The 13,985-nt window shown below is 45.4% G+C and overlaps 1 protein-coding gene across 1 annotated transcript; it reads right to left on the reverse strand.

Moving 5' to 3' along the window:
* Positions 1-11,276: 11,276 nt before the first annotated feature.
* CD70 (CD70 molecule) lies at positions 11,277-13,713 on the reverse strand. The gene is made up of 3 exons (XM_032394622.1): positions 13,564-13,713; positions 12,752-12,785; positions 11,277-11,665 (listed from the first exon to the last, which is right to left on the reverse strand). The coding sequence occupies exons 1-3, from the start codon at positions 13,711-13,713 to the stop codon at positions 11,277-11,279; spliced, it is 573 nt and encodes a 190-aa protein (XP_032250513.1).
* Between the last annotated feature and the right edge of the window lie 272 nt (positions 13,714-13,985).

Here is a 13,985-nt window from a genome sequence, read left to right on the forward strand (position 1 = left end):
TTTAAATAACACTGAGCCTTGGGACCATCTGAGACCTACTGCATTGGAATTTCTAGGTGTGAGGTCCAGGAATATGTATTTTAACAGCTTGCTGGATGTGATAGGCAGAAGTTGAAGACCAACCCCAATGACCCCGGCCCTTATATAATTCCTTTCCCTGTGAAAATGATAGTATATCACTCCCATGATTATGTTACATGGCAAAAGGGGTTTTGCAGGTTTTGTTTAGTTGACTTTGAGTTACTCAAAAGAGATAGTTCAGGTGGGCCTGAGCTAATTACACAAGCTCTTTAAATCTGGATCTAGACATCAGAGGTGGAGAAAGTCAGAGGCCAGAGAGATTCACAACTTGAGAAAGAGTCAGCCTGTCCTTGCCGGCTTTGAAGATGGAGGGAATCCTGTGGCAAGAACCCAAGCACATCTTCAAGCTGAGAGACTGGCCAACAGTGAGTGAGAAAGTGGGGACCTCTGTCCTACAACTGCAAGGAACTAAACTGTGCCAACAACATGAATGAACCTGGACATGAATCTTCTCCAGTCTAGCCTCCAGATGAGAACACAGCTTGGTTAACATCTCAATTATGAAACCCCGAGCAGGGAGCCCTGCTGAGCCTTGTCTGGACTCCTGATCTATGGACACCACGAGATAATAAATGAGTGTTGTTTTAAACCACTAAGTGTGGTGATTCATTACACAGCACTAGCTGACACCTAGTTATTTCTACACGGCCAACTTATTGATGGGGTCGCTTGTCCTGTGTGCAAAGATACTTCAGAACTATGGACAATGGAGTGTGTGCCAGGGAAGAGCCAATTGGCTGGATTAATCACCTTCCAACGTGGTGCAACTCTATGGGGCAGTCTCGGACTTGGGCCTTGATTATTGGTCTAATTAGGTCTTGTTAGGGCCTATGGACTTGACTTCTCCTTGCCAGACATAAAGATATGTCTTGGAGGTCCTGTAAGGTCCTGAGTGAACTAGTCTCTGCCTACTTCTTCAGAAGGATCTTGCACCACCCTCTTCCTCAACTTCATCAGCCTCCTTTTGGCTTCTTCCTGCTTCCCACCTACTGTCCACTGCTGCTCCTATAGTCAGGAATTCCCTTCCTTGCTCCCTTGCTCCCACCCTCTCCTCCCGGCCAGCTCCAACTCATCCATTCTTGGTGTTCGCCTTGAAGGTCACTCCTTCAGGGACCCCTTCCTTAACCCCCGTCCCCAAATTAAGCAAGATCTCCCTGATATATAAAAACTTATAGCTCCCTGAACCGATGCTTTTACAAATCTTATTACAACTATCTTTTAAAACATTGGTTTTTTTGGTAATAATTTGTTTGCTGCCCCCTCCCCCCCAGAGACTGGCTAGCCATTCCCCAAAACTGTCCCCTTTTCTTCTTGGGCACACACAGCTCTTAGACTGTATGTCCCAGCCTCCTTGGCTGTAGGTTGGCTGAGTTCTAGTCAGTGGACTCTGAGACGAAGCTGTGTGCTTGACTTCCATGCCTGGCCCATTAAAAACCTTCCACAAATGATCCTTCATCATCTCCTCTTTTGCAGATGAGCACATCTGTGGATGGTAGAACCATAACACGGTAGAAGACTGGATCCCTGAATGTCTGCTTGGAGGAGAGCTTCCCAGTAAGCTGGAAATACCTGTTTTAGACTTTGTATGAACAAGAAGTAAATTTCTATTGTGTTAAGTCACTGGGGCTTTGGGGTTTATCTGTTACAACAGCTAGAGTTATCTTAATATGCTCTGACTTTTAGGCTGATGGTTTGTCTCCTTCAGTGTCCAGATATTTTCTGTTTGTCTCTTCAGATCCACTGTCCATGCTTCTCCACCTCCTGGAAGGAAGACCTATATTGATGGCATCAGTAAGTACCCCCCCCCGCCAACCATCATTCCCAGTTGGGTTTAGTTGGTCGGAGGTGCTGGAAGGGAATGAAGAATAGGAGGTCATCAAGAACTGGGTATTTATTCCCCTTAGCTCCCTCTCTGCTGGTCACCTTATATTAAGAAAAGAAAAATATCTAAAACTTGAAAAAAAAAAAACACCAACAACTAGGAAGGTGGCTACATTTCCTTTCAGGATCACTGCCTAATGTCTTTGTCAGTTAGGGTCTCAGGAAGCAGATGCTGAGACTGAGTCAGAAGTGTAAGAGAATTACCAAAAAGGAGTGATTCACAATTTAAATGGGAAGGAAGCAAGATGGGGCAGAAGGAACTGCAGACTACAATCTAGATTGACCAAGTTCCAGCCAAGCCAGTGTAGACATCGAGAGTGAAAATCCAAAAAAAAAATCCCATTCTCTTTAGCTGCAACCTCCCCATTCCCTGTCCCCCACCCCAGCCCTTGGTAGCCACTAATATAATTTCTGTTCCTATAGATGTGCCTATTCTGAGTATGTCATGTGAATGGGATCATGCACTATGTGACATTTTGTGTCTGGCTTCTTTCACTTCACATGATGTCTTCAAGGTTCATCCACATTGTAGCCTGTGTCAGTACTTCCTTCCTCCTTTATGTCTGAATAATAGTCCACAGTGTGGCTATAGCACATTTTGTCTCTCCATTCATCAATTAATGGACATTTGTGTTGTTTCCACTTTTTAGTTATTACAAATAACGCTGCGACAGACATTTGTGTAAAAACATTAATCAGTTTTGTATGTATCAGCAAATTCATCTTGGGTGTTCTTTGACTTATATGTATGTTATGTTTCCCGAATTTGAAATCTGCCCTACCATCTTACCCATTCCTTCATTAATGAATGAATTGACTAAAATCTTTGACACATGTTTATTTTATATTAGTATGACCATTGTGGCTTTCATTTTTTGAGCTTCATTGAAGGCCAGAGATCTTCTCCTGCAGCCTTTGGTTACAACTAGGGCTATGCTCTCTGGATTCCCATAATTGCTTCCTCCTCTGGCCCCTGTGGGCTGTGGCTAGCCCTAGGGAACCACATCATTCCTGGTGGCTTCCCCTAACCCAGTCCACGCTGTTGAACACGGTCCCTTTACCAAGCACAGTGTGTGTACCATTTGTTTCCTGGCTGGATCTGACTGATGCTGTAGAGTCAGGGAACATTATGGGATATAGTTCACTCTATCCCTGGCAGATGCATAGCAATGCATAGCAGATCCTCATTAGACTTCATTAGACCTTGGAATGAATAAATCAAAGGGCACGTTCAGGCACTCAGTTTGCAGGTTCTTAAAGGCTTCTTATGTATCTGCTGCTATGAACTGGCAATGTTGATTGACTGAAGGTTAAGAAATCCCTTTGTGGTTGGTGTTTCCGAAAATTGCTTACTGCAAGGAACCACCCTTCACCATATGGCGTAGATAAGACCCACAGATGTCCCACTTGTTTTACTGTAGTAAGGCCAGACACACCCTCCAAACCCTCGTCCTTAGCCTCAGAAGTAGTCAGCTAAACTGCTTGTCCCCACTGATCCATCAGAACACAGTGCTTGCTCAGCAAACTTTGGTTAAGCTCCTCTCCTTCCCACAAACCCTGGACTTTGGCTCTTCCTCACCAGAGGCAGCAGACAGCCCCTCTCTGAGAACAGGCTAGCCTCAGAATAAAACTTTCTCTGACCCAACATCCAATCTCACGGTCCTTCATCCCACTTCGCCAGTGCCAGAAAGCTCAATTCTTTCTAGCATTGTTTATTCCTTTCTATAAAAGAAAAATTTGGCCTAACTCTTGAGATGCTTGAAGACTTTATGCTCAGAGTTCTATCACAATACTCTCCCTGACCCATTTCAATATCTTCCCCTGCTCCCTTGTAAGAATCCCTTTGAATAAAGTCTCTCCTTACTACGTCCGGGTTTGTTTTTTTATTGGACAGAGTGATGGTCTATGTGCCCAGCCAGACATAATGGTGCAGGAGAGGAAAACTTCCCTGCCCTGTTTGGGGAATTATTTCTAGTAGTTTTAATTATATACATTAGTAGGAATTCTCATCTCTTAGAAATCTTAATTTCTAGTGAAAACTAAAAAGCAAGTGATCATGAACTGTTACATACCAACATCCTGTAGATTGGCAAATTATCAATATACTACCTCATTATTTCTAGAAGCATATATTTTCCACAATTTTCAATGTGGTACATTTTTTTACTAACAGACTCCAAAATTCTTTCATTCGAATAGGGAGCCAAAAGCAGGTAAACTCAGAGTTATGTTTGACAATTAATGTTTCATTATATTATCTTTCTTGGAAATAATTTAGATATTCAATGAATATCCATCATTTAACTTTTAACTTAGTAGAACTTTAAGATTTCAAGGTACCAAAATATTTTGGAAACTTTTTTTTTTTTTTAAGATTTTTTATTTTATTTATTTGACAGAGAGAGACACAGCGAGAGAGGGAACACAAGCAGGGGAGTGGGAGAGGGAGAAGCAGGCTCCCCGCAGAGCGGGGAGCCCGATGTGGGACTCGATCCCAGGACCCTGGGATCATGACCTGAGCCGAAGGCAGTCGCTTAACCGACTGAGCCACCCAGGCGCCCTGGAAACTATTTTAAAGTAGAGATACTTTATAAAGTATAATCATTGTTGAAAAGTTCATTTATAAACTTTTAGCTTACATTTATTTAATTCACTTGTTCTTAACAATTATGTTTAGGGCAGCTGGGTGGCTCAGTTGGTTAAGTGACTGCCTTCTGCTCAGGTCATGATCCTGAAGTCCCAGGATCGAGTCCTGCATCGGGCTCCCTGCTCAGCAGGGAGTCTGTTTCTCCCTCTGACCCTCCCCCCCCTCATGTGCTCTCTCTCTCTCTCAAATAAATAAATAAATAAATAAAATCTTTTTTAAAAAACCCAAAAAACAATTATGTTTAGATTACTTACTGGAGTGGTAGAGCCTATGACTCTTGATCTCAGGGTTGTGAGTTAGAACCCCATGCTGGGTGTAGAGATTACTTAAATAAATAAAAACTTAAAAAAAAAAACATTAAGCAAAGTTAACCATCATCTTCAGTCATTTTTCTTGGTGACAAATTTCATTATATATATTTATTAGGCAAGTACCCAACATTCTAGGGCTGGAGGCCCTTATAAAAGGCTATGTGCATGTAAGGAGGGGGTTATGCACGTTGTGTGTGAGTGTTTTCGGTTTGTATTTAAGCCTGGGAGTTCAGATGCACCTCAAGCTAAAGGAAGTCCAGGCATGTCTGGGCTTGTCTCCTGAGTGTTGGGGCACCAATCTATCTGGGGCTATTTGCATAATGATAATGAAGAGTCCCTACAGTATAGAGCTAATTCTAAGGGAGGAAAGAACCACACAACTGTAATATGATCTTGCGGGAGGGGAAAGAAGAGAAGAGTCTGCCCCAGATCCGCCAGCATGGATGTTTTACGTTCTCTGGGTCTTGGGTGATCCCAATGGGGAACAGATGGAATGTGAGGAAAAATTAATGGATCAGTTTTCACTAAGGCTGAACGATTTTGCCACCTTCTCTTAGAACCCAGTGTTAGGGGAGGTCTCACTGTCTGATGGCTTTAAGCCATACACGTTTTAAATCCTCAAGGGCTGTGCCTCTGGACATCGATGCCCTCACCAAGGAACTAACAGTGTCACAGGTGCATCTCGACCCGCATACTTACGCCAACCCCCGAGGGGTAAAGAAATACAGAATGTGGGGACCCTGGCGTCTTGCATCATACTGAGGGGTGTGGTTGCCCCAGCTGGGGAAATCTGAGCTATCTTTGCTCAAATAGTTTCATTTAGGTCCTAGAGGTGGTGAGGTCAGGGGGGAAATACACATCCGGGTACGGTCTTTGAGTCAGTATCTGGCGAATTTGAAAAAGACACATTTTTTCTTTCTGGACTTTCTTTCTGATTTTTATCATTATCCACAAAAGAGGCATGCTGAGAATGTTAAAATCGGGGTCTCCTGGCTGGCTTGGTTGGTTGGTGGGACGTGTGACTCTTGCCTGCCTTTGAACTGGGATTTTTTTTTTTTTTTATGCCTTCATCCTCAAACTGAAACACTGGCTCTTTCAGACGGTCTTGAGCCTGTGGGCCCCCGGACTGCACTATACCATTGCTTATCCGCGGTCTCCAGCTTGCCAGCTGCACCTCTTGAGACTGGTCTTAGTTCCACGATTGCGTAAGCTAATTCCTTATAGTAAATCTCCTTCTATATTTTTGTGCATCCTATTGATTCTGTTTCTCTGAAGAATCCTTACTAATAAAACCACTCATCTACTTTCTGTCTCTATAGGTTTTTCAGTTATGGACATTTCATATAAATGGAATCATAATATGTAGCTTTTTGTGTCTGACCTCTCGCTTTGCATCCTCTTTCCAAGGTTCATTCGTATTGTAATATGTGTCCATGCTTCCTTCTTCAGCTGCCGAACAATATTCCATCATATCAGTACCACATTTTGTGTATCCATTCATTTGTTGATGGACATTTGGGTTCTTTCAATTTGGGGGCTATTATGAATAACGGTGTAGTGAACATTTGTGTATAAGCTTTTGTGTGGACCGTATGTTTTTATTTCTCTTGGGTACATACCCAGGAGTGAAATTGCTTCGTCATGTGGTAGTTCTGTGTTTAATTTTTGAGGAATGGCTGGGCTGTTTTCCACAGAGGCTGAACCGTTTTAGAATCCCACCAGAATCCCAACAGTTTGATAGTTCCTGCATTAGTCCAGGGTTCTCTGGAGAAACAGAGCCAACAGGAGATACGTATCTGTAAAGAGGTTTAGTATGAGGAACTGGCCCACGAGAGTATGCCCCACGACCTGCCATGTGCACGCCTGAGACTGAAGAGAGCTGTTGGTGTAATTTGAGTCCAAGTCGAAGGCCTGAGAACTAGAAGAGCTTGATGGACATCACAGTCCAAGGGCAGGAGGAGACCAGTGTCCCAGCTCAACGAGGCAGTCAGGAAGGACATGGATCCTCCCTTCCTCTGCTTCTGTTCTATTCAGGCCCTCCACAGGTTGGATGAGGCCCAGCCTCATCAGGGAGGGCAGTGCTCTCTTTTCAGTCTATAGATTCAGATACTAAGCTGTTCCAGAAACACCCTCACAGACACATCCAAACCTTATGCCTAGCCAGGCTTCTGGGCATCCCATGATCTGGTCAAGTGGACACCTAAAGTTAACCATCCCAGTTCTAATTTCTATCCATCCTTGCCAGCATTTTTTATTGTCTGTCTTTCTGATTATAGCAATCCTAGGGGGTGTGCAGTGGTATCTCAATGTGGTCTTGATTGACATTTCTCTCACAAGTAATGATGTTGAGTCTTTCTTTTTTCTTTTATTTCACAAATATTTATCCTTTCTCCACTATCATCATTATACTCATTCCCTTGCCAAACCACAGATACTCTAATGTCTAAAGTAAACAAGGCTACCCTGGTCCTAATGGAGAGTCAGCAAAATAACCCCATGTATAGTTGTTATTTGTAGACAGTATGGTGAAGGAAAGTATCAGGGGTGCAGAAAGAGAGCATGTGATCGGGGCGCCTGGGTGGCTCAGTCGTTAAGCGTCTGCCTTCCGCTCAGGTCACGATCCCAGGGTCCTGGGATTGAGCCCCACATCAGGCTCCCTGCTCCGTGGGAAGCCTGCTTCTCCCTCTCCCACTCCCCCTGCTTGTGTTCCCTCTCTGGCTATCTTTCTCTCTGTCAAATAAATAAAAAAAGACTTAAAAAAAAAAAAAGAGAGAATGTGATCTAGTCCTGGGGTGGGGAGGATTGTGTAGAAGGCTCCTGGAATGACCTTTTAAAGCTACAAATTCAATCAGGTTCCTCCTCACTCTGACACCTTCAATGGCTCCCTCTTCCCTGGGCAATAAATCCTTAGTCCCTAGTCTGGCATTCAAAGGTCTGCCTAAGCTGGTTCTAGACTCATTTTCTACTTCACAATACACCCAAGAGTCCCCTCCATTTCTGCCACCATGAGGGTCATGATCCTGACAATGGCCCCTTGCTTTCAAATGGAGTGATACAATCCATTTCTGAATGTGGATGACAATCCTTTTGTTCATGAAAACCTCTTGATGGGTCCTGATATATAATCTTTGGTGATTGTTGAGCAATATAACCCTGGATGCCAATAAGGGCAGAACTCAGGTACTCTGCATGGTAGAGTCAGCAGAATTTTGAGACAAGGGATTGAGATCTATGAAGAGAGAGACAAGGGGTGGGGGGAGGAGGAGAGCAGGAGCTAGCGAGAAAATGGAACCCCAAAAGAAATATGTTACAGGCATCATACTCCTGATTTCAAATTATATTACAAAACTATAGTAATCAAAACAATATGGTATTGGCATAAAAACAAACACATCAACCAATGGGACAGAATAGAGTCCAGAAATAAACCCATGCATATATGGTCAATAAATCTATGAGAAAGGAGCCAAGAATATGCAATGGAGAAAGGATGGTTGGTTCTGAGAAAACAATAGAATATATATTCTCTATATTCTTTTTCACTGGGCATATTTTACTTTTGGAAAATGTTTAAAAGCTGCAAATCCAAAAATCATTGCCAAGACCAGTGTCAAGGAATTTATCCCCTACGTTTTCTTCTAGGAGCTTTATGATTTCAGGTCTTATGTTCAAGTCTTTAATCCATTTGGAGTTGATTTTTTGTGTATGGTGTGAGATAGGGGTCTGGTTTCATTCTTTTGCATGTGGCTATCCAGGTTTTTTTAAAAGATTGCTCTGCACATTCTGCATGGAGCACTGGGTGTTATACGCATATAATGAATCATGGAACACTACATTAAAAACTAATGATGTATGGTGATTAACATAACATAATAATAAAAAAATAAAAAAAAATAAAGATCGCTTTGGCTATATTGGGGTCTTTTATGGTTCCATATAAATCTTAGAATTTTTTTTTTCTATTTCTGTGAAAAATGCCATTGGAATTTTGATTGGGATTACATTGAATCTGTAGCTGGCTTTGGGTAATATGGACATTTTAACAATATTAATTCTTCCAATCCATGAGCATGGGATAACTTTCCAATTATTTGAGTCCTCTCATGATCCTTTGTATTTCTGTGGAACTGGTTGTAATATCTCCTCTCACATTTCTGATTTTATTTATTTTAGACTTCTCTCTTTTTTTCCTGGTGAGTCTAGCCAAAGGTTTGTGTACTTTGTTTACTTTTCAAAGAGCTAGCTCTTAATTTCATTGATCTTTTCTATTGTTTTATGAGTCATTGTTAACTCTTCCACCTGTGGCTACATTTAATAGTGCTGCTATGAGCATGGGTGTACTAAATTTAGAAATTTATATCTAATTGACATCATCTTGTATGCCCTGTGGAGATTACTTTGGAAGCTAGGATTTCACAACTCCACTGCTTAAACTTTTGAAACTTCTTTTGAAACTCAGAATTTCTTTCTTGATGACACCATCCTTCCACTGAAGCAATTTTCATTACTTGATGTTTTACTAATAAACTTTTTTAAAGAACAGTTTTACATTTATAGGAAATTTGAGCAGAGAGTATAAACTTCTCATATATTTCCATGCACACAGTTTCTCTATTTTTAATATCTTACATTAGTATAGAACCTTTGCTACAGCTCATGAACCAATCCTGATACATCATTATTAACTAAATCCTATAGTTGATTCAGATTTCCTTCGCTTTTCCTCTAATATCTTTTTCTGCCCAGGATCCCATCCATGATTCCCAAGTACATTTGGTTATCGCATCTCCTTAGGTTCCTCTTGGCTGTGACAGTTTCTCAGACTTTGTTTTTGATGACTTGGAGCATTCTGAAGAGGACTGGTCAGGTATTTTGTAGGATGCCTCCTTCTTGGAATTTGTCTGATTTTTTTTTTTTTCTCTTAGTTTGACTGGGGTGATGGATTTTGGGAGGAAAACCACAGAGGTGAATTGTCATTCTCATCCTCTCATACTGGGTGTGTGTGCTGTTGCAATGGCTTATCACTACTGATGTTGGTCTTGGTCACTTGGCTGAGGTGTGTTGATCAGGTTTTTCCACTGTAAAATTACTCCTCATCCCCATACTTTCTAAGGAAGTCACTATGACCAGCCCACACCTAAGGAGTGGGGAGTTGTCATCTGCTCCTTTAGGATGGAGTAGCTACGTTGTGAAAATTATAAAGGGAAACCTCATTAGAATGGAGTTGGGAGGTGTGGCTGGGGGAGCTCTCATGCCCTACCACTCATCATTAATTGCAAATCCAACAGGAAGAGCCACACTTGCGCACGGATACTATTTTACTACACCAGCAGGAGGAAGAAAGTTCTCCTCCCCTGGTAGCGGTGTAGCTGATAGTCACAACTCACCTAATGAGAAGCCACTATACTTCAAACTACCAGTAACTCCAATGGACTCTTCGTTTTTGACAGCCTTCCCGATTTCCTGCTTTCCTCTATAAAAGAGCAGTCCTTTCCTTTGTTTGGCGGACTTGCCTATGGTTTTGCCATAGCTTGCTTGCTGTGGATTTGCAGTTTTCTGCTATTCCTGAATAAACCCATTTTTGCTGGTAAAATAACTGGCAGATTTTTTTTTAAAAAGATTTTATTTATTTATTTATTTAGAGAAAGAGAGAGTAAGAGAGCAGAAGGACAGGGCGCCTGGGTGGCTCAGTCAGTTAAGCGTCTGCCTTCGGCTCAGATCATGATCCCAGTGTCCTGGGATGGAGTCCCACATCGGGCTCCCTGCTCAGAGGGGAGCCTGCTTCTCCCTCTGCCTGCTGCTCCCCCTGCTTGTGCTCACGCTCTCTCTCTCTCTGTCAAATAAATTAATAAAATCTTTAAAAAAAAAAAGGTAAAAAAAATAAATTTGAATCAGGCAGCTCCGAGCCACCCAGCCCCCTCCATGTGCACCACCCTCCCAGCTCCTCCATGCCTTCACCAATCCCGAAGTTCTCCTAACCCCATCCTCCTGCGTTTTTAAGGACGCTTCTTTACACAGGCGTCAGGTGATGGAAACCGAAAGTTCCAACCCCCTACTCCTTCGTTGTTTCCCCTGGCAACCTGGCCCCAAATCTCAGGTCACCAGGAGGGCTTTCCAAAAGTCACTCATTAACGTAACAAAAGACACCTTGATCGCTCTCATCACTTAGGGAATTCCAAGGGTTTTCTGGCACTGGAACCCCGTGCCAGAAATGAGGGCAAAGACCAAATAGATATTTATTACAAAGCACTATATTACAGAGATACACAAAGAAAAAAACATTTTTATTAGAGAAAGAAAAAAAGAAAAAGACAAAACACACCCTCCCGACGGATCTGGGCCAAGAGGTGCAATAGTTAGGGGTGTACCCACTGAACCCCAAAAAAGGTCTCATCAGTGTTTGGGGATGGCAGCAGAGGTAGGGTGAGGTTGGTGCAGAGCGTGTCCCCTTGGGCCAACGGTGTCAGGCGCTGGGAGGTGACCACACAGCCTTCATGGAAGTTGAGGCGCAGCAGGCTGATGCTGTGGGCTGCTGGGGAACAGATGCCCACTGTCAAGGTGGCCCTGGGGGGCGCGGTGGCCCCCAGGGAGGACGAGCAGTTGGCCAGTGTCACTTGGATGTGCAGCCTATAGATGCCGCTGCGCTGCACACGCAGCTGCCCGTTGTCCAGCTCCGGTCCGTGCACGAAGGAGCGGCCCAGGGCTGGGCCTCCCAGCCAGTGCAGCCTGCAGTCCTGCCGCCGTCCTGGAGGCAGAGTGTCAGGGAGGTGGGAGGACGGAGGTTTAGGGAAACCGTGCTATAGCCCAGATGTCCAAAATTCCTCGGTTGAAACCTAACCCCCAAGGTCACGGTATTGGGTGGGACCTTCGGGAGGGGATGAGATCATGAGGGTGGAGCCCTCTCTCCCCCTGGTCGGCCACGTGGGGACACAGAGAAGAGACGGCCATCTAGAGGCCAGGAAGCAGGTTCTCACTAGACACCGAGTCTGCTGAGCCTTGATACTGGGCTTCCAGCTTCCAGAAACGTGAGAAAGAAACGTGCTGTTACAAGCTACCCCAACTACCGTATTCTGTCCCAGCAGCCAGAGAAGTGCCAGAGAAGAAAAAGAACAACAGGGTTTCCCTCCATTACAAAATGGCATGAACACAGCATGTGAACCTCTGGGGAGGAGCTGGAAAGGCCTCATGGTGGGGAGGGTTAGAGGGCGGCTGGGAGGGGAACGGCCTCCCCACAGGCCACCAAACAGCTGGCTCTGTCACCACCTCCACCTCTTTGTTCTAAGGCCACCTTCTCAGGGACACCCGTTCCTGAGGACCCCACTGTCTGTGGCAAAACGAACCCCAGCATGCCCCAATCCCCTCCCCTGCTTAATTTTTCTGTAAAACCTATCAGAGGCGGGTTGTACCCTCTGTGGAATGCTGTGTATTTAGTGGGTTCATTTATTTACTGTCTGAGCCTATGGGTACGAGGGAAGCAGAGTTCTCTTCTCTGTTGGGGCACTTAGAACAGTGCCGGGCTCACAGTAGCTGCTCGGTTAAGGTCTGAGGGGTGAATGAAGGAATCTGGCAACCGACGACCAGGATGGGCGGTGTTTTAGTTCTCCCGAGGCAGAAGATAAAGTGTGAGGGACTGAGAAAGCGTAAGGTAGTAGAGAGCCAGAAACACACTGCCCCACCTCGCCTCTCTCTCTCCTCTCTCTCTCCCTCTCTCTCTCTCTCCCTCTCTCTTTCTCTCTCTCCCTTTCCCTTGTTCTTTCTCTTTCCGTCTATCTCGATTTCTCTTTCTCTCTCCCTCTCTCTTTCTGCCTCCCACACAAGCACGAGGGGTTACCTGTGTGGTTCAGCTGGAGCTCAGCCATGTCCCGCTGGAAGAAAAGAAGAGAAAACCGGTGGGCACATAAGCATGAAGGTTTTAAGTTCCCCCTAAATGAAGACCTCTCTTTTCTCTGCTCGTCCTCCTACCCACTTCTCAACCCCTTGGACTGAATTGTGACTTTTTAAAAAAGATCTTTTAAAGAGGAAGTAGGTTTAGACTAAATACCCACACCTGCTCTCTCCGCTGCAAAGCCCCCCCGCCTGCGCAGCCCCCAAAGGGGATCCCTGTGATGGGTTTACAGGGTTTCCAGAAGAGCGGTACGGGTCATCCTGCCCTCGGAGGCTCCGAACCCACCCTCTCCCGGCTTTGTGAAGCCCCCAGCAGCCTCTGAGTCAGCCTGCTGGGGGAACACCAAAGACGAGTCATTTTCCATGCCCACATCGGAAGCCCCTTTCTCAGCTGCAACCTCCCCACCCGGGATCCCCACCCGGGATTTACCTCCTGGGTTCAAGCGACATTCCCTACGCCCCAGCCCAGACATCCAGGGCAGCCATGCCCTATCTGCCTGCTCGGTCTCTGTCTCTGGCCCTATTCTCCCCCAACCAGATCTTCTTGGATGATTTTTCTCCATCTCATTCTGATTTTTTTTTTTTTTTTTTTTTTGTGGTCTTCTGTCTGTCAGTCTGCGCCCGGCTCTGCCTCGACCCCGTTCTCTTCCCGGCAGTTCACCTCCCCTCCGCGCTCCCACAAGGCCCCACCCGGAGGTCCCCAGGCTCCCGGAGCAGGTGGCAGGTTTGCATCTCTCTCCTCCTTCCTTTTCAACTTACCCCAGGTGACTCGAGCTGCGGCTGCTGCGCGAGGCGCTGGGTGCACAGGAAACAGTAGATCGCAACTACCACAACGCCCACCAGAGCGACCCTCTGGATGGACGCCCAGGGCAGGCGGGGCACCGGGCAGCCAGAACCCTCCTCTGCCATCATGGCCCTCAGCCGGCGCTGCATCGGCCCTGCCTCTGCTGGCAGGCTCGGGGCGAGCCCCGGAGCCAGGAGAACAGGAAACGTCCTCCGCCACTCAGCTCGGAGGCCTCGGCCTGCCCAAACCTGCCTGGGACCCGCCCCACCCCACTCTGGGGATGTCCGGCAAAGGGGAGGGATTTGAGCTGTTCACCGAGCAGGGAAATCCCCTCCAGCTTCTGCCCATCCTCAGCTCCCAGCGGGGTGGTGGGCCAGGGATCCAACTGCTGCATTGC

The sequence above is a fragment of the Phoca vitulina genome, unplaced genomic scaffold (genome assembly GCF_004348235.1).
Source record: "Phoca vitulina isolate PV1807 unplaced genomic scaffold, GSC_HSeal_1.0 scaffold81, whole genome shotgun sequence".
Lineage (NCBI taxonomy): Eukaryota > Metazoa > Chordata > Mammalia > Carnivora > Phocidae > Phoca > Phoca vitulina.